This window comes from Labrus bergylta, chromosome 24 (genome assembly GCF_963930695.1).
Source record: "Labrus bergylta chromosome 24, fLabBer1.1, whole genome shotgun sequence".
In the NCBI taxonomy this organism is placed as follows: Eukaryota; Metazoa; Chordata; class Actinopteri; order Labriformes; family Labridae; genus Labrus; species Labrus bergylta.
Genome location: NC_089218.1, coordinates 7,188,455 through 7,212,497, shown reverse-complemented (window position 1 = coordinate 7,212,497; position 24,043 = coordinate 7,188,455). Strand labels below are relative to the sequence as shown.

Sequence of the window (24,043 nt, the reverse complement as noted above, 5' to 3'; positions counted from 1 at the left end):
AATTCACTAGAGCTAAGAATTTAGAGGACATCAGTTCAAACACACCCAGCTGATCCATGACACCAAAACATGATTTGACATTTCCAGTTAGACTAAATGTGCACGGAGGAGATGTCCCTTAAAATAAAATAAAAAACTCAACTGAACGTACCAGCAGATGCACTGATGTAAAACTGGTTCATTTTCTATTTCAAAAACGTGGGCGCTAGGCGTAAAAAAAATGACAACTGTGTCAGGTGGAAAACAGGAAAGACACATGTGCTGAAAGTACTCCAAACATGGCGCTGTGTTTCCCAGGCTAAAAGACGATATTACATGTATTTATGGCCGCACAAATTTCTTTTTTGGTTCATCCATAAAATCTCTGCATGGAGTCACAGCCGCCCGCGTGGGACGAGAGACACACGGGACAGCGAGACAGAGAGCGACAGAAAAAGAGAGTGAGAGAAGTCTGTTGACCTATCAGAGAAATGTGTTCATGAAGACACTACTTCAAAAATAAGTAGATATAAAAAGCTCTGTAAAAATGTGTTGTTAGCTTGAACTTGTGTGTGTGTGTGTTGACAACTGACCTGTAATGGGCATTACAGTGTTTCTTGGCGTACTCAGTCCAGGTTCCAAACTTCTTGGGGTAGAGGGCATCAATCTGCATGAAAAGCTGTGAAACACACACACACACACACACACACACACACACACACACACACACACACACACACACACACACACACACACACACAGGAAAAGGACCTTAGTACTACAGGGTTGAACTCTGAATTTATCTACTGCCATATTCTTTGCAGACATTTTCTCGCTGAGGATATCTACCTCCTTTAAAAAAATGAACTAGTCTATTAGTTTCATATTTATGATCTAACCCAAAGAGTGAAAGAATACATCATTTGAACTGACGCTACATGGCCTTTCATGTCGAGACAGGACAGTGGATAGAGTTAGAAATCAGGGAGAGAGAGAGTGTGGGGAATGACATGCGGGAAAGGAGCCACAGGTGGGATTTGAACCTGGGCCGCCCGCTTTGAGGACTATAGCCTCCATACATGGGGTGTGCATTAACCACTGCACCACTAGCGCCCCAAACATTTCACTTTTTACCCTTTCTTTCAGCTTTCTTTCTTATCCATAACAATTTCCCTTGTCCATGTTCTGGAATCTACCGGAAGTTCATTATTTTCTTTCAAAATAAAAGCAGTATAGGAAATAAAGCAACCTCAAATTAAGAAAATTCAACATTTTAAAATAAAATTATGAAAACAGTTTTAAAAGGCAAAATAATGGATCTTCCAACATGCAACTCAATGTGATTAATCATAATTAACTATTGAAATCCAGTGATTCATCAACATTTTGATCGTTTGACAAGCCCTAATAATCATTTTATTATGTATGAAAGACGTTTTAGGGTTTCACACATTGACTTTAGCTTTCAAAAGCTGTTTGCAGTAACTCAAAGTAGCAGGAGCTCTTTTTGGCAATAAACACAGACCTTACCTGTGCTCACGATTAGTTTACTGTCATGCCGAGCATCTCGTGAGCTATTTATTCAAGGTCGTGTTGTCCTTCGCCTAGTTTACCACTCCTGTGTTGTGCATCTGCGAGGAAACTTGTGTCAGCGCCAATTAACCTGGTCAAACCGCTCTCCCCGCAGTCAGACTCGGCAGAGCAAATTAAAGTGATTTAAATAAAGTACACCTACAGCTGCTGCCGACATGAGAAAAAAAATGTAATAAAAAAATGGCATCACTATTGTTTGAAGCTACCGGTTCATTACAAGCGTTCTAGCTTGAGTGGATGTCTGGTATTTCAGGATGAGGCTTCTCCTACAGCAAGAATGTAAAGTGTGTGAATGCATCACAGCGCCCTGCTAAGAATGCGTGCGTGTGCAAATGTCATCTTGCCTTGTGTCTTCACCGACACATCCCTGTCAATTTTCAGAATTTTGCAGCAATTTCTGAAGTAATGACAGGTCATCATCAGCGAGGCGATCTGGATGAGCACTATTCTAAATTCAGCGCTTGTTCAACTGGAGCTTTGCACCCCCCCTCCCCCCCCCCCCCCTCACACTGTTGATATAATAGGTGGGTGGAATGAGGGCACATCATGAACGGTGCAGCATGCCCTGAGCTGTGTGCTAACTCGATGTCAGAGCCACAGTGAGTAATGATGGCAGCGAGGAGACTGGCACAGAGTGCAGGGACAGGGCTTATCAGGTTTTATGCTGCGGGATGATAAAATGCTATATTCAGTTTCAGATTGTCGCAGCAGTGAGAGGGAGAGAGATGGTATCTGAAAACTAACCTCACCACTGCAGGCAGGGTATCACACGCACACGCACACACACACACACACACACACACGTGTTCCGTAACACACACTTTCTCGATGACACACCTTCTCAAGATTTCTTACAAGTACCAACTTCACTCTATTTTGGAATTAATTAGCCGCCTGGATTTCATCAGTTAATTATCACGATCGGGCTAGGCCATAATTAAGTTTTCCTCACAGCAACGCGGCGCCCGAGAAGACGGTGGTATCAGAATCCTGTCTCACACATACACACTTGAACTTACTCGCATGATACCCCCGATGTCATGACAATGTAAAGTTGTTGTTGAAGTTAGTTTACACTCTTGATTACTTGATCCTGATTGGTCCAAAAACGGGACATTCTACAGGAAGTTTTTTGCTGCAAAAGCAGCCTGCTGCTATTAATAACAGACTGTTGCCACGGCTACAGTTCTGATCCGACCTTTAATCGAGACCAAGTCATATCATCTTGATACGCAGACGGGGGGGGGGGGGGGGAAAGTCCAGTAACTGTAGCTTGTTAATAAAAATATGTCTGAACCGGAAAACAGCTGAGTGTGTGTCTGTGTGTCTGTGTGTGTGTGTGTCTTTGTGTGTGTGTCTGTGTGTGTGTGTCTTTGTGTCTGTGTGTGTGTGTGTGTGTGTGTGTGTGTGTGTGTGTGTGTGTGCGTGCGTGTGCGCTGGAGAATTTATTTTCACAAACAGGGTGTTTCTCAAAGTCTGTTGAAAATCTATAATTAACTGAGTTTCAACATTTGACTTTGCAAACAAACTCATTATACAAAATTATTAATGAAGCCGTAATCATGTTCATGTGAGCAACACAAACAGGAGAGTACCAAAGTGAGCGATGACGGGAGAGTGTGTGTGTGTGTGTGGTGGTTGTGGTGGTGGGGGGTGACTAGAGGGCAATTAGAGATGGTGTAAATGCCACAGCTACATGCTACATCAGTGCCCTATCATTAAACTACGGTTAGCCTATTGATAAAGAACAGGGACTTCTGATTTTCTGTTCCCTGAGTCTCCTTCATCTACTGCTTCAATATATCGTATATAAAAATGATATCATAAATCATCATGAGAGGGGAACCACTGTTGTCCTGCGAACAGCCATACTTATTGTCTCTAAAGTCAGTCCCCCCCCCTCCCCCTCCCCACATGTGCTTCTTTTTATTACTTGTCTCATTTCTTGCTCTGCACTCTCTATTCATATCAGGCTTTGCAAATTAAGTTTTTTTGGGGGGTTTTTTTTGCAACAAAGGTTATTGAAATAAGCCGACAGTATCCTCGAGGATAAGTGATGCCGCAGAGAGTTAATTGGCTTTCTTTTTTTTTTTCTCAATGTTGAATCTGAGTGTGACCTGCTCTGGAGCAAGTTACCATGGCGATCTACCTGCATATTAGATGGAAACACCTCTGTGAGAAGCCAGAGTTAACGCTGCGGCCAAGTATTCTTTTCTTGTGAGTATGAGCTCAGAATCCATTAAGAAGCACGCAAAAAAAAAAAAAAAAATCCCTTAATCCTTAAATTTAGTTTGAAGGATCTTGGAATCTGTACGAGTATTACCTCCTCAGGCCGTCCGAGTGCAGGGGTGCCGGTGAGCAGGACGGCCCTGTTGGCGCGCTGAATGAGCGGCACCAGAATCTTGGTCCGCGCTGCGTTCCTGGATTTGAGGTAGTGCGACTCATCGACCACCACAACGGCGAAACGCTGCCTGCTCAGAGCCTCCACCAGGTGGCGTGCGTCTGTGGTGAGCAGGCCGTAACCCAGCACGGTCACCTTACTGCTGCTGATGCCCCTGGAGGGAGGGAGGGAGGGACACACACACACACACACACACACACACACACAGTAAGGGACTCAGGCCATCTTTCTTAATTATAACAGTTTATAAAATATCAGCCATTGTTGTAGTCTTCAGACTGTTTCCGTTCACATCACACATCCAGTATATTTACATATGTGAAGATCTAGCTCTGTGGACTGAGTGACTTTAATAGAAGGTGACATTTAGGTAGTGGCGGCCGGTCAATAGAGGGCGCTCAGGTGCTGCCTACCCTCTCCATTTTTTGTTCTTTTTGATAAAAATGTAATGACAGCACACTGGGCCTCTGGTTGTAAGTTGCACATGCACAAAAGTTCCTCTTCGATCGGTGCTGGACAAACACACCAACACCCAAAAGTAGGCAGCCGAGGGAAACATCCCAGGAACTGAGAAATCGAGAGCGAGTCATGCAGGGTCACTGGATCAGAGCATCGACTTATTGGGATGAGCATCATTAGTATCCAGTAGTGTTTTTTTTTACTAATATTGATTTGATTATTAGAACTGTTTGTAACAAATGCAGAAAGTACAGTGGCCCTGAAGGTCAACTGCACAACTACTTCATACTACTACTGCAAAAAGAGTTCACCAGACCCCAAAAATGCATAAAAAAACACCTTCTGCAAAAAAAAAAAATATATATATTTTTTTTTTGTGTGGACAGGTCAGTGTATAGAGTTAGAAATCAGGAGAGAGAGAGAGGACTTACATCCTCGGCACACTAGTCTATTAGCGCCCCATTCACCAATTTTTTTGGTATTTTTGATTCATGAAATATTTTGCATTTAGCTAAATCTTTTTTCGGCGTCTGCATTTTTTTTTTTGCAGTTGACCCTTCAGGGCCACCGTTAAAAAAATAAAGCTATTGAAGTAAGTCATTCCTAAGAGATCTTTGATGAGAAGAATGAAGTAGGTAACCTCCCTCCCTGCTTTCAGCTGCAGCGCTTTAATACCTCACCTTTAAAACACACAAATGTGTGTCAGCAGCTCGAGCTCAAAACAAACCAAACATCTGTTTAAATGCGACGCTGTTTATTGACTTTGCAACCGAGCCCTCGAGGTAAAGTAAAGCAGACTATTTAAAAAGGGTGTGTGGATTTGATAAATGTTTCAGTACACAAAGGAAGACTCACACACACAGACACACACACGGACACTGCCAGGCACAGAATAAGGCTGCAGGGTTGTTCCCCCCCCCCCCCCCCCCCCCCTGCACTTCTTTTCTTCTCCAGCTCTTAAGAAATCCATTCCTGGGCTGTATTGCAATTTTCTGAGCTAGTCCTCACACAAACACGGATAAACAAACAAACACAGCGGCGACATTCAGCCGAATGAAACTCAATGAGAATCTCGGAGAAAATCAAAAAACATTTCCAGCATCTGGCAGCTTTCTAATTCTCACACACACACACACACACACACACACACACACACACACACACACACACACACACACACACACACACACACACACACACACACACACACACACACACACACACACACACACACACACACACACACACACACACACACACCGAGCTGAAATAAACCTGAGGTGCTGTTCATGTTCTACAAAAGAACGTGAGACAAAATGCTGGGAGGAGTTGCAGAATACTTTTTCTTTTTTTGCCTCCCCACTCAGTCATTAACACATCCAGTTCAAGGACACCTCTCCCCCCCCCCACCCCCCCACCTGAAGGCTTTCACAACCTCTTTGCACCTCGTCTGAGACGTGAGGTGGAAGGGGTTTCAAATTCATTCCCCCTTCTGAGTCACAGATGGAGAAAAGTTTGATTCATTCAAAAGAAGAAATCAAACTAAAGAGAACTTGGGGGGGAAAGTTGAGGTGATTATATGGAGAAAAAAAAAGGAGCTGTTTTTAAAAGCTTGTATGCAACATTAGTCCGCTGTGCACGAGTACCCTGCAAACGGTGAATCAATACAAACAGCTGTGAAAACGAGGTACATTTGTCTGCGACAGCGTTTTTTCCCCCCCACACTCCCAGCGCTGGGGAAAAAATTTCAGCTCTTGTTCAATATTGCAGACGACGCTTTGACATGATTTGTCTGTCAGGCGCTGTCAAACATCGGGGGCCCATGCCGGCTCCTGACACAGAGGGACAGTTCTGAGATGAAATTGTCAGCAGCAGCCTCTCTGTCTATCACACCGCCTCGCTTTCACACTCCAAAGCAAGCCAGGTTTCATATTATATCCCATCTTTTTAGGTGTATTATCGCCCAACTAGTCGGAGAGAAGGGACATTAGACTCGTCCCTCCTAGCTCGTTGTAAGGGCAGCGTTTCTCTCTGCTAACCTCTCACTTACATAATCCTGTGTACCATCATCATAATCCTCAGGATTAAGTACTTTGAGTTGATATCCTAAACATATCCTGACCTTTCACACACTTCCACATACGCAGTGTGCGCAATATGTGTCCCTCTCTGCAAGATAGCGAGGAGGTTTTAGAGCTAAAACGCAGCAGAAAAATGAGCAAAAACTCTCCAGGTCTGAGATCCAAAATGTGAATATTTGATCTTAATCTGTGATGAGTGTGTAGACTTTGAAGAGCAATTTAAAGATGCCATATTTAAATGCATAAAGTATATCTCACTCTAGACATAAAGATCGGTAAGATCGAGTCAATGAGGAGCTCAATAGTGACCCGCCCACATTTTCAGCGGCTCTGGTTGCGGAAGTAAATTTTCCCGATTCAAATCCTCCATTGACATTTCATAGAATCCGTTTATCAAGCGATTAAAGACCGGAACTAAGTCAACCAGCTGCCCTGATACTCCAGTGGTGACTACAGTACTGGTGGAGCAGTGGTTAGTACGCGCGCCCCATGTAAGGAGGCTGTAGTCATCCAAGCGGGCGGCCCAGGTTCAAGTCCAGCCTGTGTGTTTCCCTTTCTGCATGTCGTTCCTCTCCCTCTCTCTCTCCCTGATTTCTGACTCTATCCACTGTCCTATCTCTACATAAAAAGCCCCAAAATAAATCTTGGAGCTTGGATTTTGAGCATGCGCGTTCAGTTTCAAAATCAAAGCTCTTACTTAGAAACCATCACACTAAATCTCATTTTTTAGGATGTGTTATGAGTGTGAGTCACAAGTGTTTGGTTATTATTGAGTATGCATTGTGTCTGTCTTTGTGCCCACCCTTGATTGGGGAAACGCTAACGGTGCACGCCGGCATCTGAATGGAGGGAAGCTGGTACTGCGGACTTGCAATGCTCAAAATCCAAGCTCCATTTTTGAATGCCGTTTTGGGCGCCAAATCAAATGTACTACAGTCACCACTGTGGTATTGATAATGGCTTAGGTCTTAATGGTAAATGGATTTTTATTTAGACTACCCAAAGCACTTTCACACCGCATGTCGCACCATCCTTGCAGGGCGGCTGTGGCTCAGTTGGTGGAGTCGCTTTAAGTAGACAGAAGACAAGTACATTTACACATTCACACATTCACACACTGATGGTAGAGGTTGCTATGTATGTTTACTAATCCATTCATACACATTCATACGCGCCTGAAGAAGCAGCAGGAGCAACTTGGGGTTAAGCGTCTTGCCCGAGGACACATCGGACATGTAGCTGCAGGAGCTGGGGATTGAACCCCTGACCTTCCCGGCTAAGAGACAACTCGACCACTGTTTCAGTGTTTAACTTTTGTAGCCTGAATGTGTTGAGAATTGGATGTGTTGACCTACATGGTGTGACTCTTGTTCTCCACCAGGTTGATGTCTCCGGGCTGCAGCTCGGGGATCCACCTCTCCAGCTCCTCGATCCAGGGATACTTCAGGGACGAGGGCACCACCACCAGGAGGGGCCACTCCTTCCTGAAGGCGTATGCCACCGCGATGGCCTGCACCGTCTTCCCAAGACCCATCTGGAGCGACCAAAAAAAAAAAAAAGAAGCAGAACACACGGGCAGAGGGCGAAGAAAAACAAGTCAATCGTGCAAGGAGTCTGCGGTAAATTGCATATGACGGCCGAGCTGATGCGAGGCCCGAGAGTAATAAGGTCTCAGAATGATTCTTGTGTCAAAACTGATTAGACACGTGGGAGTGCTGCACGGGGCTGACAAATTAATTTGGAAGGCATGCTGCGAACTCCCAGGTTCATTTTTTTTTTTTTTTGGGGGGGGGAAAATAGATTTCCTGAGCCAGCGTTGTGCATGCTTACCTCATCAGCAATCATACATCTGTAAAACAAAAGAAGAGAGAGAAAAACTTTATCAGATGAGTTCCGAGAGCGGGAAATTGTTTTTGTGGAGAGAACACCAGCAGGCAATAAAAGCTGGCTGCTATAAAAAGACTGAATTTATAGTTTGCATATAGAGACAACAGCTCCTGCAGTGTGAGGGTTTATCAAGGGCAACACAGCAGGATTCAGTGGAGAGGTATTTATTCTGTTTCCTTTGTCCAGACTAAGGGTTCATCAAAGAAAACCCCACGACTCCAACCTTTCTTTTAATTGATTTATTGTCATAAAAATAAATTTATTTTTAAAAACACAGGTTTACAAAGTGCTTTGACAAACAGCAGAAACAAGAACAAATTAAACCAAACACAGAAGAACAAAAACAACAGCAAGAACATAACAAATGCAAAATACTCCAAATAATACATTTACATACGTTTTAAGAAGGGATTTGATGGAATCTGTGAGTCTTATCTCCTCAGGGAGGTCGTTCCAAAGTCGAGGGGCCCCGACTGAAAAGGCCCCGTCACCTTTAGTTTCAAGTCTCGACTTTGGAACGACCAGGAGGCCCCCCACCTGAGGATCTAAGAGTCATGACTCTTGGACAAAGAAAGAAAGAAAAACATAAAAAGGGGTAACATGGGCCATACATCAGTGCAAAAATAAACAAATCAGGATTTTAATTACAGCGGGTTACAGTCCTTTTCTTCCAGACTTTTATATATTGATCAAATTTGAACCTAAAGGATAAGGTCAGTCTCTACTAGGATTGCAAAGGGGTGGAACGTTTCCGGTAAATTTCCGGAAACTTTCCATGGGAAGTTAAGCTAGGTCATTTTGGAAAACATTCCAAATCATATTAATACCATACATCACATTTTTTTAATATATTACCCTATAATATCATCAAAGCTTACTTCACTTTATGTGCTCTGCTGACTAAAATGTGTGGCTTCAACAGTCTTGTGCTCTGGGCTCAATAGTGAGGTCCAGGGTTCTAGAAATCATCTGTGCATGTGATGGAGGAGTGCACAGTGCAGGTAGGGGGCGTGGCCTAAATAGCCCTGCAGTAAGCTGCGTGTTATTTGCAAGTGAATGAGGAATAGCAGAGATGTTCAAGTGCACTAGCATGGAATCTGTTTGTTTTAGTCAAGATTGCGGCCCCCATCAAACCTCAACGTGGCCCTCAGGTCAATTTTTTCATATCAATTAATTGGAAACATGAAGAAAACATGACAAACTCTGCCATGAAATCATGACAACCAAAAACATGTTCATAATAATATCTGATCACTGGTATGTGTTGAGTTCAATTTGAGACATAATTGACTTCAATAGTTTTTGTATACTATAATTTGGCCCCTCTGGCAGTGAGAATTAAATGAATGTGGCCCTTACTGTCCCCAAAGTTGCCCCTCCCTGATCTGCATTAAAACAAAAACAATCATCCATATTTATCTATCATAAAACAAATTGTGAGTGGCATCCTCTTAGTATTTACATCAATGCTGGTTCTAATGAGTATATTTTTATTTACAGACTTTTGGTCTGACGCCATCTTTGTTAATCCTGCTTCTCCTTAAAACTCTTAAAAAGAGAAGCCGCCTGCGACTGAAACATAACAACAGGACAGAAGGAGCGGCTCCCTTCTCGCAGCTGTCTCTTAACACGATGTATTTCGGGCGCCACAGAACAGCCAGCTATAGTTCCACCTTTATATCATGCAGTACAAGGGGGAACAATGAGAGTGTGACACATGCCTTGGCTGAAGTCGTCCCCATGGGGGGGGGAGAAAAAAAGTAAGATCAACTACTGCTTCTTCCCCGTCCGCTGGGTTTGGGGGCCTATTGTCATGACCTTGCTTATTCATAAAAGCTTCCAACATGGTGTCAGAGCAAACAGTGCAGCGGAGCAGCTCTGAATACCTCCGACACACTCTCTCATTATTCTTTCTCCTCCTCCGCCTCCCCCTTCCTCCCCCCCCCATCTCCGCCCCATTTCTCTCTTTCAGCTAAGGAACATGATTAATGTGCACCTTGCCACTGGTGGTTTTTCTAATTGCCAGCACACCGGCCCAGTCAGCGCAACACACACACACACACACACACACACACACACATGCCAGTATGTGTGTAAAAAAAAGAATACAAAAGAAAAGATATGCAAAAATGCAACAAAGAAGAAAATACACGATATATGAGAAGTGCATGAGCAAAAAATATGTCACACACACACACACACACACACCCCCACACTCGCACGCAGGGGAGGGAGTGTGCGGCTGGGGCAGGTGCTTGCCATTTCTCAACACATTAATCATCCTCCTTTAAATAACCTGAGTGTCGTCTTGACGCTTTGAGACTGCAAGGATGCTGCAGTGCTGTTGCCTGACAACGGCATGGTCGCCGCCGCCGCAGCGTCGTTCTAATGTTATCTCTGAAACCCACAAGCCCCCCCCCCCCCCCACACACACACAAAAGTGTCAGGAAGCGGGGGCTCGGCTACCTCCCCGGGCTCGGCTGCGATGATTTGATGGCTTTGACCTCTGCACGGTGATGTGTTGTGCGGCCCGGTGCCTAACCCCAATCTTCCGGTGGTGTTAAGGTGTGAGCTGTGGTCAGTGCTGAAGCCGCTCCACGCTAAAGCACGACTTGGAAGAGGCTACAGTCGGATCTCACACGCGGTTTACGGGTTCAGAGGGCAGTTTTCCTTTATATTATGAATGAACTCAAAACCAAAAACAAGTAGCTTTTAGAAGATGACTTTAAGCCTCTTGCAGGATATGAAGGAGGACGTTAAAGGTAAAGTTTTCACTTGCGCTATATGGAGCAGTCGAAAGTGGTTGGCTAAAAGTTACTGCACTGATTCTTCCTAAGACCTGAATCTATCACAGGACTGTTTGAATCCAGTACATCAGTGTTGCTTTAAATAAAAGTGAACATACTTCTTGTACTCTCTGGGCCTTGACCGTAGTTAAACACTACAAAGCTACGCTACCTTTTCCCTAAATGTAGAGCGGCAGCGGACGACGGCGGCGCGCATTTATGCATCTTAGCTTCTTGTAATGGCAATCTTTGTTCTCATGTGCATTGAGATGTATGGATGTGTGTTTGGCTCAGATGATGCTTTTATTTTGAAGGCCTAACTCTCCCAAAAAAATGATAAAGTGAACACATTTGCTTTAATGTTGCGATACTCGTTAAAATGTTTTCCTTCTCCCTTTAATCCAGACTGACCCAGCAGGACACTGCGTTTATTTGTGTAGCCACCCTTTGCTTCTATAAGAACAATTCCTCTACAGGCTGAATGGATGCTATGCTAAATAATAGAAAGTCAGCCATTAAGGTTATGAGTTACTAATAGTGATATCTGTTATGACGTGCGATAGAATACACTCCTGCTGTTTTCACTCTAAAAAGTGTAATACACTCGTATATCAAAACCTATAATGCATTTCAAGCTTAATTATGGGAGAATGGAATGAAGAGCCCATTAGAGAGTGAGTACTGCGACTACAGATGAACTGATGGAGAGACACCACAAAGAACAGCAGTGGTAGTTTTCTGCAAGATGTTCATGATTCCAAATCAAGGGGGCATTGTGCCAGTCCACTGAGCTGACAAGTACTTCACTTATCTCACATCAATGGCAGAATCCAACTTGAGCAATAACGAGTTTTGTTTCCATGCGTTGCAATTGTTTACAGTCCAATGAGCAACTTAAGAAGCAGGAATGGAGTTAGTGGCTAGAAAGCCTGGCTCACACTGCGGGATAATCCGGCCGAATTCAGCTCCGATTCCTCCTTCCCGACAATCGCAGGGTCGCTCCCTATCTACTCAGATTATCTTGTAGTGTGAGAGGTACAAAGATCCAATCTTAACGTCCCCAATCCGCCCGGCGATCGTCAGCGACGCCCCGATTTATTTCAAACATGTTTGATATTTAGAATTTAAAATCTTGACGTTTACGTCATGAAAGGCTCCGGCAGAAGTTGTGTGTGACTACAATATGATAATGAGAGACAAGGGAGCACTGTAGTCATGGCGACCAGCGTCAGGACGCAACCAGGCGTCTCCACATGGACTGTTTTACTGCAAAGAGCTGGCTGTAACTCTAGTGGAGAAACATGGTAAATGGACTTGAGCTTGTAGAGGGCTTGTCTAGTCTTCTGACTACTCAAAGCACTACCCATTCCAACCCTGATGGCAGAGGCTGCTATGCAAAGTTCAGAAGTCCAAAGTTCATACAAATTCATACACCAGCGGGAGCAACTTGGGGTGAAGTGTCTTGCCCAAGGACACATCAGACATGTGGGTGTAGGAGCTGGGGATCGAACCTCCGACCTTCCGGTTGAGAAACTTCCGACTACCAACTGAGCCACTCCAACAAACATGAAACCACGCCTTCAAACTCAACTGAGCTTCATCTAACATGGATGGATTCAAAGGGCACTCTGAAAGTACCCCAACTAGGGTTGCAAAATTCAAAAACAAATTCAAAACCGAATTTTAAAGTTGGAATATTTCAATGGGAATTAGCGGGAATTTATGGGAATTAACAGGAATAAACTGGGAATTTACCAAATTGAAGTTTGGCCCTTAACAGGGAACTTAAATATAGTTGGAGAAAATATCATAATAGCATAATCTTGACTAAAACAGACCGGATTTCATGCTAGTACACTTGAATATCTACATTCATACAGTAATTAGCTAGCTGATTAGATAGATGTTAAATAAGCTATAGCTAGCATCACTTCATTTACCATTTATGAGGCTATCTCTGACAAAACTAAATGTTTATTTTTATGCTTGGATATGATAAAGTTCGATTAAATTACCCTCAATTTCCAAATAATTCCCATAAATTCCCATAATTTCAGATTTGGAATATTTCCAAAATTCCCCATCTTAACTTCCCATGGAAACTTTCCGTAAATTTTCCACCCTTTTGCAACCCTAACCGCAACTCAAAAATATGCCGCTGACAAGCACAAATGATTCTATGGAGCCACTCGCATGTTCTCTGCAAATCACCATAACCAATGCTTATGGATCAGTTCAAACAGAGGGCGAATACATCATCGTATATGTGAGAGAGGAGCATCTCCAAACCGACTTCTCTCAGTGATTTCAAACAGAGAGACTACGCTGGCTGCTTATTGATCTTCTCTTGCATCAGCAGAGCAGCTTTTATTCAATAAAAGCACAGGCAGTCACTTACAATAATATTTTGGACAAATCAGAGCATGGCGGACGAACAATGCATCACACTGCACAGTGGACAGCTTAATGGAAGTGACCAAGAGGTCTTAATGGATGTACTCCTACTCCAAATTCATGTTTTTTCAATACCTAGTAAGTCACATTTTACATATATAACCCAGGGGCATATCTGTTTCTAAAAAAGCTTAATATATACAGACATCAGCACTCAAATGGTACACTCATGCCCAACTTTCAAAACAATACTATCAACCACATCTCATGGATTTTTATTGTCCTACCGCACCACAACATTCCTCCATTATCCCTCGTCTAACTCCATAAATTCACTCACCCTCCTACACACACCGATACGGCCGGATACATGAGCATTTTGAATTGCAACAACATTTGATGTTTTGGTTCGGTGCTCCCGCGATGCTCTGGATGTGCAAAAGACACAATGACTATGAGATTTGAAAGGGAAAAATCCACCCACGGATCCTCCCACACCGTTAGATATCTGACATCAATCTGTTATGTTCAGTGCATTTCAGGAGTTATTTTATAATGAAGGGCTGCCATTTATTTATTTCCCTGTCTCGTCTGGTTCTACTTCAGGTACTGATATCCTACATTTCCAGGAATTGTACAGATATGCAGCAATGCATTGTGGTGTGTTCAAGCTATTGTAGGAGAGAATAATTACGTTTCTGCCTCTTCTACATGGAGTCTCTGTAACGGATCAGAAAAAAAGGAGACTGCTGCTTTAATGCAAGCCTCTTCAAGGCTATTGACCGAGCAAATAAAGAACAGCAGGGTGCCTCAAACCATAGAAAGATCAAGATTACTGTCAATAAAACATTTTTAGCTTCTGATCATCTTTGCCGTCTGTCTGTGTGTGAATGCAAAGACTTGTGAGAGGGTGTGAGTGAGAGGGGCTTAAAATGCCGCCAAACTAAGGAACCCAACGTAAGCTGGTCTTAAATTATATTAGCTCACATAACCACTTCAGCAGAATGCAGAAGAGGGTTGACTAAAACGTCCTTGAGTTTTAATTCTACTCCATTTTTGGAAGCAAATTCCATGTAGAAAACATGGACGTCATCTCAGTGTCGTCACCTATTTGTTTCTTGAAGGGAGTTGCGAAGCCTAGCGACGGAAGTCGCCATATTGAAAACGTTGTCTCACCAACCTAACTTTTGGTTTGCCTAAAAACAAGGAGAGGTGTAGGTAAGCAGGGCTTTAAGCTTCCTGGTGAACAGCTACACCACACCTGCTTACAGATCAGTCACGCTCCTAATTATGCATAAGTTATCTTTTCATAAAATCTACGTTTTTTTAGTGCAACAAAATACTAGTGTGTGTAACACTGTTGAGACTGTGATAACAGAATCTCATAATGTATTCAAGGCTTTCCTATCATGTCCTGTCACCCTATTTAGTTCTGAGTTTAGCATAGCATATAACAGTTTAAGCAGGATCTTTGCATCTTAAACCTTAAGCTATTCCCGACTAGAGCACACCAAACTTGTGTAATTTTAAGCAGAAATCAAGTACATCCTGTGTAAATGTCTCTCTGACTGTCTACAATGAATGAGAAGTGCGAGTCTCGCCAGCTGTACGGTTGTTGTTTACATCATGTTTACATGGACGGGACGGCTTTGTGTATAAAGCTGTTTTAGTCAAGGACTAGAGCAAAGAAGAAGAACGTACTCACTGATTTTTTGAATGTCATGTAAGTGTCTTTAGATCACGCTCATTCTGTGTCAATTTATGTGCAACATAAAGCTATGAGCTCACTAAAGCGTGCTAACATTAGCATGCTAACACAACAATGCAGGACACAGGCAACACGAGCAAAGGGACAATTTTGTCCGATGCTTGCGCTTAATGGTGCTTAATTGTGATGCGTTCTTATTCATTACTCCTTCATGAGAACACAAGTGGAGAGGGGGGTTGCTAAGCTAAAGATAACAGTACTGAAGCTTCATGGCCAACAAATGAATATGATAATTTGATCTCAGTATGGGGTTCGGCTTTAAGTTTCTCTAAAAAACTAATGACAACTTCTGCACTAATATTGACTCAACACATGTTTTATATGGAGGTGATGATGCCACCTGAACAGCATCTCTGCCAGTGGTGTGCTGGCATACAGAGTATTGTGATATGGAGGTAACTACACATTCTAACAATCCTCAACGTCTCACATCATGTCAGTCCTGATTCTATTTTTGGGCACCTTGCACCTCGTTCTAATGCCTCCTCTGCTCGTCTCCAGAGAGAGGCACAGCCCCCGCTGCTCTTACTGTCACACTGATGCCAATTGACTGAGGTAACTGTCCACACAGTGCAGCGAGAGCCAATTGACTTCTGACCCGCCCGTGTAACAAAGCAGTGCCTCCCAGTGTTCTGAATCAATATGGCCGCTCCGCATTACAACAGCAGTGCTCAGATTGGCTCCCCCTGCGCTGACCTTCCTGAGAACAGGAGCAAACATTGACTGGTCTGGGCGGAGGAAATGGGCAAGAGCCGGCCAGTTCCTGCAGCTAATACTCGACACAGCCAAACACTTACAAACATTAGAGCAACTACCCATGGACTTCTTATTATTTTAAAGACAAATTCTGATCTTAATCTGACCTTTTCACATTTAAAATTCACTTTATTTTTCTTGCTTCTTTAGCCATCATAACATGTTTTAGCTTGGCTTAATAACTTTTTAAACTACATACTTTAAACAGCTGTCTTTTGCCTGCTTCACTTTTCAGAAAACGTATGCTCAAACAGGCGGTTCAGAGATTTTCCCCTTGTGACATCACAAGAGCTGTGTATACATGCATGTCTGACTTTGTGTTTATGGCTCAATCTGTGCCATGCTTCCACAACGCCGAATTGCAGTGTGGATTCACAGATTGTGTCACCAAGATTACGCTGTCGCGGAATCAACATTTTTGTACATCCTGGCATCTCCCTGTGCTTGATGGCGAACAATGCGTGAAGAAAAAAGTCCGCAGAAGAAGTGGAGTGGAGTGAAAGGCTGCTAGCACAGAAGAGGGACACAATGTTCTCCAACACAGCAACTTTACAATTAAAAACTGAACTTTTTATGAGTAGGTTAACATTAATTGCGCAAGTCTTTTGCTCCTTATCATGTTGCTGCTGATAAGTTTGCAGGTGCACTTTAAAATGTTGTGCTTTAAAGGGGACATATTATCCCCCTTCTCCACTTTTTCAAACAGTCCCCCTGTAGTCTAAATGAAACTAATATGTCCCCTTTAAAGATTTTTTTTTTTTGGCAGAGACATAAAAAAAAACTCGTAAAAAAAAATAACAAACAAGATTGATTGACTGATGTGCAAGTGAGTGTGCAGCAGCACTACTTACCGTCCATCCTTAGACAAAGCAAACTCCACTCCCTCGCGTTGGAAAGGCATCAGGCGCTGCAGGAGCTTGTGTGGAAGGCCCGACAGTTGCTGTGACCATCTTGTAGCACAGCAAGACGTCTGTAGGTCATTATCATCCATTTCCATTAGTAAGTCCTCATCAGTTCCTCGGCCTTTGCGCACACACCCAGCTCTGGTTTTCAGCTGGGAACAAAAACCAATAGATAGACCTAGATTTACATACGAGTTTGCACTTATGTAAGCATTCTGAAATTAAGTCTATGTGCTGAAGAATCTCAAAGCTGATCTCAGTGTTGGTCACTGATTTAAACATGATTAATTATAATGTTGGGAATCTTTATTTTGTTGCCTACTTGTCAGGAATACAATTATTAGACATCGTATGACGCAGTTTAGCAGACACAAAAATAGTCAGAATTTAAGATGAGGTGGTTAATGTTGCATGCCTTAGCCGCCTGGAGATGCAGCCGCATCGTTTTTTTTGTTTTTTTTTGCGTTTTCTGGTTCAATTCTGGAAAACACATTTTCTTTTAATAGGCTACTTTATTAATCCCTGAGGGAAATTCTAGGTTAACACAAAGCTGTTATTGACAGACATGCAAAAATATATATGCCAAAATACACACATGGACAAACAGGACGTGTACATGTGTGTATTTTGGCATTATGCTTCTTTTTACAGTCTGTGGTGTGGACATGCATAAATGCAGAGGCGTCAGAGTGGGGCTGCAACACACTGTAGCGCCAGAGATGTAGGGGATTCTGTGCTTTGCTCAAGGGCACGTCAGCAGTACTATGAAAGTGACCTGGCACCACTCCAGCTCCCAGATCAACTTCCATATTTTGTCCACACCAGACCAGACCAGGAACCAGCGACTGTACAGTTCCCAACCCAAGTCCCTACAGACTACCTATTGCAGCCCCAAGGAAGATGTCTCTGTGTCTACATATTATTACATTTATTCAGGACCTGCCATAAGGTGTTAAAAAAAAAGAAAAATGATAGATAGATAGATAGATAGATTATTGATCCCGAGGGAAATTCAAAGCATCCAGTAGCAGGTTACAAAGACGTACATGACATGAAACATTTGTTAAAAATTAAATCATAAAACCGACGCCCCCTCTCCCATACATATATATTAACCTGAAAAAAAGATTTAAAGAATCCCCCTAGATGAATCAAACTTAAACTGTGCAATTAAAAATAGACGTATACAAGAAATGTACATAACCCGTGCAGGGATAAAAATATATGTGTAATTTAAACAAGAACCTGTGAACAGTTGAGGAAAAAAATCTGTAATTAGACCTGAATATTAAAAAAAAAATAAGAATAAAAAAGTGTTGATCTTCTGAAGTTGTGTTGTTTATATATGTACAGCAATGTTTAAAAAGCAGATAGTGCAAAATTATCAAAAAAATAGACTTTTTTTTTATGTGGGTTGCTTGTTTTTTTTGTTGTTATATTTTTCAAATAAATAAAAATAAATGAATGCAAAAAAACAACAACAGACATTAATAAATGTATAATCTTAGCACCTTTAAAATAAGGTCTTACAAAGCGCTTTGACGAGATAATAAAAAGTCCCAGTTGTGAGGACAGCTAATCCCAAGAGGCTTAAATATGTTTAATATCGTGTTATTGGTAGTTAATATGTAAGCCTATAATTTAAAATAAGGGAAATGTTACTTACTCTATTACATTTATAATGCAGTCTCTTCAAAACTACAACAGCTGTGCTCTTTGTCTGTATATTGTTCCTCTTTAAATTGAGGTACCATAGCAACCATAGTTAGGCTATAAACTAGCTAAAGTTCAGTCATAACATCCCGTCTTTCTTCACTCGCCGAGCTGGAAATGTAAACAGTCATGAAAGAGTAACTACACACAAAAAAGAGTTGACTGAATAGGGGAGACACTGACCCAATGACGAGATATGTTCTGCACAACTGTGAAGTTTCCCAAAAGGAGTTGGCTGTATTTTGGATGTCGCATCTGTAGCATCTAGCGACGTAAACCGGAAGTACAGAAACGTGCCTACAAAAATAAAAGCCACGTACTTCCGGCGGTACACAGTAAAAACGCTTATAATCGACATTATTAATGAATTATTTTATGAATTAATTATTATTATAATTTACATTAAGCTAATTATCTTTTTTTTTTTAATAGTGACACAGGATATGCAGTGCCTAGATACTTGACTTTTACAACTAGTATGCAAACCTAGCGTGTTTACAACAAGTTGCATTGCATTGTTATCTAATCAAGCAGCATCTAGTCACATAAATAACGTACACTGTCACATACGTTAGCAAAACGGAATGAAAACAGATTAAACTGCATGAATGTGCGGGTGTCCTACCAGGTGGGATGAGATTGAAGCACAAAGCACGGCAGACTGAGCTGAAACAACTGGAAAAGTTTCGCGGATTGCATCCACTGAAACTACACCCGTCTGACACTTCGTGATCTATTTCGGACACTTAAGTATGAAGCCTTTTAACGTCAGTGTTAGAGGACATGTGAGATGACAACAAAAGCTGTCAGGGGGGAAACTGCATGCATGCTTGCACAAAGCAAAAAAGCAAAAAAAAAAAAAAATCCAGCAACGACAAGACGTGACATATTTTGAACACCCTACGTGTCTAACGTGAGGAGCTGACGCACTCTCCCAGCCTGCAGGACTGCACTGCTTCTCCTTCACTCTGCCACCAACACTACTTCACCCTCGGTAGAGACTACGGCTGTTCACCGATTGTAAACCAGAGCGGTAAGGCTACATTAGATATATGCAGTTATCATGTCCATCAGATTTCTGTCACCCGGATGACTGTAAACATGTAACACGAGGTCGTTAGCAGAAAACATCGCTCTTTGCTAATGTGTGCCAGCGCAGAGCGTCGGTGTTTTTGGCTGTTTTTCAACCGATAGCAAAGCCACTGAGCCAGGTAATAATCGTTAGCTTAGCCCCGAAACCACCCAGAGCAAAAAAACGCTGCTTAAAGAAAAAAACAAAAAACCGCTGTGCTCTTCTGCAGGAGGACGCACCTCGCATGCAAACCCCGAGTCCAAATTGTAAGCGGCCATACTTGCATTCGGCTTCCGTCTGAGAATAAAAGGTGTGTTATTTAAAATGCATTATAATAAAAATAACTTTCAGGCCTGGTTCAGCTGCTCTGTCTTCCCCCGTAATATGCCGCAATGACCAGTGTGTGTCCTAAGGTTGACTGCTAGCTGTGTCAATAAACCGAGCGCTATTAAACATGCTTTCACTTATTTTTTGGGAGTGTTACATCGGCCGAATATTAGTGACACGTCTTACTTATCTGCTTGAAATGTCACCTTTTGTCCGGGACGTCCAGAAAACAAAGAAACCTTAAAGTTGTCATTTTTTACAAGGGAGTCCGGCGAGAAAGGTCCGTTGCGGAAACCCCGACTGAGACCTGGCATTTCAGTTGCATTGCATTGCATTTCTAATCCTAACACGGATGCATTTGCTTTTTATTTTTATTGATGCTTAACATCCTCCCTCACCCTGAGTGTTTAAAAAGCCAATGAATTAGTGCCATTTCTCCCTCACGGTGGATGCAATATTGGTAATGAGGCATTTCCACCGGTCGATGGGAGCACAGGCAAGTCACACGCTAATTAATCAAGCTCAAATATTAATACATGGCATTTAATACTGCGCGATTACCTTGAGAGCACCAGCAGTGACAAACAAATGTGTAATTGCAGCCACTATCAAATAAGTCCCTTCACAATTTGGCGTGCAATTTAATAGTAAACATGAATTAAAATGTGTGAATGATGCACAGATATTGCATTAGTGATCAAATCTGTTTTTGAGGCTTTGCGTTAGGGAGATTTATTTTAAATAAAGCACAACCATTAGATTATAAATACACATGGTGGTGGTTAATTGTGCATAAAAAAAAAAAATAAAAAAAAAAAATGCCTGCTCCATTTATTCAATCACCTGTGTGCCCCACTCTGCAGCAACCCAGGCAATTACGCCTCATAGACTTTGGGAAGAGATGGACAGAAATAGCGACGAAAAGCGCACAAGTTGCCTCCACTGAAGGCTGAGCATCGTCATGATGGTATCGTTTTCATTAAGGTGTACCAGCGGAGCCATGGTGGGCGGGGAGCTGATGCTGGATCAGTTCCTCTGGCTGCAGAGAGTGGAGAGATGATGTGTTCATCTTTGCAGGTGCTGTCCACTGACTTCCAAGCTCCACTTCTTAGGAGTGTGTTTAAACTTTAATACATCAATTTGGGGGAGAGGGGGGGGGGATGCGATCCTAGCGGAGTGATATTGCTTTTTGCAGATGCATATAAAAATCGGTTTCCACCTGCTGCCTATAAGGTGTAGTAGTGGAGGAACAGGCTTTATTCTCAAATGCCCTCTTGTGACTGTCCACGCTCCTCCAAGGCTTGAAAATAAACGCCAGCAATTGTTTGCGTAAACTGTTTCACCCCGCGGCTGCTCATGTTGACCATGAATTACGCAGGTTATGGTGTCTGTGGAGCTGATGACATTATCCGATATTGAAGGTGGTTGGAGGTGTGCTGTGTAATAGCCTCCACCAAAAGATGTGGCCCAAATGACTAAATAATTCACCACCTTCCTTTCGTTGGGGGGGGGGGGGGGGGGGGGAGAAAAAAACTAATATTTGCTCTGCGCCATTAAATAATTCATCCACCCTATCCATAAATTGTTTGTTCAATCGGGTGACCTTTTTCATGGGATTTAAAAAAAAAAAAAAAAGCACAATAATAAATTCTTCAGAGACCTGGCATAACGAATGGTACAATTATGAGGCTCGATTGGATCGGATCGGTTGTCGCATGCCTTGGTGTTGGTTGCTAAGTGACAGCAGGAACTTTTTTTTTCTTCTTCTTCCGCCCACTGTGTTTGCTGTTGAAGTCTTGAGTGACTGAAAGGACAAAAAAAAAAAAAACAATCACATTATGGTAGTCTAGACTTAGGCTGTGTATAGGATTTTGTTTGTGACTTTGACAGCCTGTCAGTCATGAAAGTGTCTTTTTTTTGTTTTACAGCTCAATTATCACTTCTCTCTCTCTGTGTTGCATGCACTGCAAGTGTATACTGATGGAGGCTGTGATCCCTTATTGTTTTCACATTTAATCCTCTGAAATCACTGAGGCACATTTTAGATGAAACAGAGGAGGTGATGGGGTGCGGTTTGCATTGTTTTCTAGCTGATCCACCACTAAGCTTATCTTAGCTTTGCCTCCAGCTAAATGCTTTATATTGCAGTGTTCACTTCTCTCTCACACACACACACACACACGCAGTAATGGGTGGTATTTCAACGGGATTAGCTGTAGCCTTGTCTTCTTTTGTGGATAAAAAAAAAAAAAAGCAGGGTGCCAGCTTTAATGGGAAGGTAGCCCAGTGAACAGCTCGGCCTCGCAGCGGCGAGCGCCTCCCCATCGTCTCTCCACCTGGTCTTTTGAGCACCTAGCTGGCCGCAGACATGTCGATCCTGTCCTCGTCCTCCCCTGTTTGGCATCTCGCCTCATCCTCTTCTTGCTTTCTTTTTTTTTTTTTTATTTGCCTTCCTCTGCGCTCCTTTCTTCGCTTCTCCTCCCTCCCCGTTTTTCTCATCTTCCCCTCAGTCTCCTTTCCATCCATCCCCATGTCCCTGGCTGCCCTTTACTCCTCCTCCTCCTCCTCCTCCTCCTCCTCCTCCTCTTCCCCCCGCCTCCATCCTAAAGCAGAGTAGCTAATGAAGAGCCCCATTTAGCCGGTGACTTTGGTTCAGTCTGCGCTCTGTATCGCCGGCCGGCCTCGGCTGTCGTGACTGGCTGCTGAGGCTCTGACATCACACGGGGGCCAGCTGTTGATTTGGCGCTGTCTCCAAGGCTGGCTCGCTTGATGGGTTGTGGCAGGTAGACTTGTGCTCGCACAGCACTCTCCCTCCCCCCTCCCTCCCTCTCTCTCTCTCTCTCTCTCTCTCTCTCTTTGTGACACCCACTCTCCCTCTCCCTCTCCCTATCTCCTCGCACTCCCCTCTTCCTCCGTCCTCCACTCTCACTCAGTCGAGCGGGCGAGCAGGAGGCAGCAGGCAGCTGCCGAGGAGCGAGCTGGGAGGCGACTCCAGCCTCCTCTCGAGCAGACAGTGCCTCCTGTCGCAATGGAAACTAAACGGTCGAGTAGCAGAAGGGGATGGAGGGCAGAGCTGCCGGACAGGTAGGGTCCTGCAGCTTCAGGCCGCTTCACCTGCTCGCCTTCATTTCGTCTCTCTCGCAGTTCACTCACTCTGCTTGTTTTCCCCCCATTTCCTCCTCTCTCACGAAAGTCTTATCTGCTGTTGTTCTCCTCTCACGCAGCCTGTCGTCCATGCTGTTCACCACGACGGTGTGCTCCCGTCTCAAATCTCCTCTCTGTAGTCTGCTGCTTCTGCTTTTCATTGCGGGGATAATTAACCGAGATGAGCCAATAAGAGGCTTCGCTCTGCCAAGCCCGCTCCTGTTCTGCAGGTGTTGTCTGCAAATGGACTTTTAATGACTTTCCTTTTTGAGTTGCTCTCCATAGATTTGCAAAACTGCTGCTCTTGCATGTTACTTTTCTCTGTTTATTGTTCCTCCTCTTAATTGCCTAGATTTGGTATTCCCTGGCATAGCTTTCCTGTGGGATAGGTAATGGATTTACCTGCATGCTCTGCTGTGGATTGAATGTATTAACGCTGGCTGGCTGCGACCTGGAGGCAGAGCAGGCGGCGCAATTAAGAGCCTCATTTGTGCCTGTTTGTGTGTTTGCCCGTTTAATTCAGCCTGAGAGCAACTTCCTTAAACCGACACCGCCTCAGTCTCACCCCTGGAAGCGGCTCCGTTTCATAAAAAGCTTTAACGCTGTGTTTATACTGCTCCCCTGTCAATGCTTTCTTTCGTTGCTTTTTTTTTTTGTTGTTGTTGTTGCAATTAGCAGAAATGGCAAGAAAACAGGAGATTAGTGACTCAGTTTCGCAAAAAACGCTGTATTCATTTTTTTTTTCTTTCTCGCAGCAGCGCATGTGCAGAGAAACCTAATT

The 24,043-nt window shown here is 43.2% G+C and overlaps 2 protein-coding genes across 14 annotated transcripts in view; one reads left to right on the top strand and one right to left on the bottom strand.

The window, feature by feature from the left end:
• The window catches only part of zranb3 (zinc finger, RAN-binding domain containing 3), an 87,298-nt gene extending 67,758 nt beyond the window's left edge, over nt 1-19,540 (bottom strand). Inside the window, exons 1-6 of one of the 4 annotated variants that reach the window (XM_065951982.1) lie at nt 19,345-19,540; nt 16,956-17,158; nt 8,344-8,362; nt 7,869-8,047; nt 3,896-4,127; nt 573-658 (exon numbers count right to left, since the gene is read on the bottom strand). In XM_065951982.1, coding sequence (XP_065808054.1) covers nt 573-658; nt 3,896-4,127; nt 7,869-8,047; nt 8,344-8,362; nt 16,956-17,101 — 662 coding nt within the window. In that variant the 5' untranslated portion in view covers nt 17,102-17,158; nt 19,345-19,540. Of the gene's footprint in view, nt 1-572; nt 659-3,895; nt 4,128-7,868; nt 8,048-8,343; nt 8,363-16,955; nt 17,159-18,672; nt 18,854-18,902; nt 19,054-19,344 lie in introns of those variants that run through there. The other 3 variants (XM_020656964.3, XM_065951983.1, XM_065951984.1) reach the window with 3 other exon arrangements.
• A 63-nt stretch (nt 19,541-19,603) lies between these two features.
• The window catches only part of LOC110001469 (R3H domain-containing protein 1), a 45,136-nt gene continuing 40,696 nt past the window's right edge, over nt 19,604-24,043 (top strand). For 4 of the 10 annotated variants that reach the window (XR_010665535.1, XM_065951990.1, XM_065951987.1 and 1 more), the window contains exon 1: nt 23,037-23,202. The gene's annotated coding sequence lies outside the window, so the exon portion shown is untranslated. Of the gene's footprint in view, nt 19,753-23,035; nt 23,203-24,043 lie in introns of those variants that run through there. The other 6 variants (XM_065951989.1, XM_065951988.1, XM_065951985.1 and 3 more) reach the window with 3 other exon arrangements.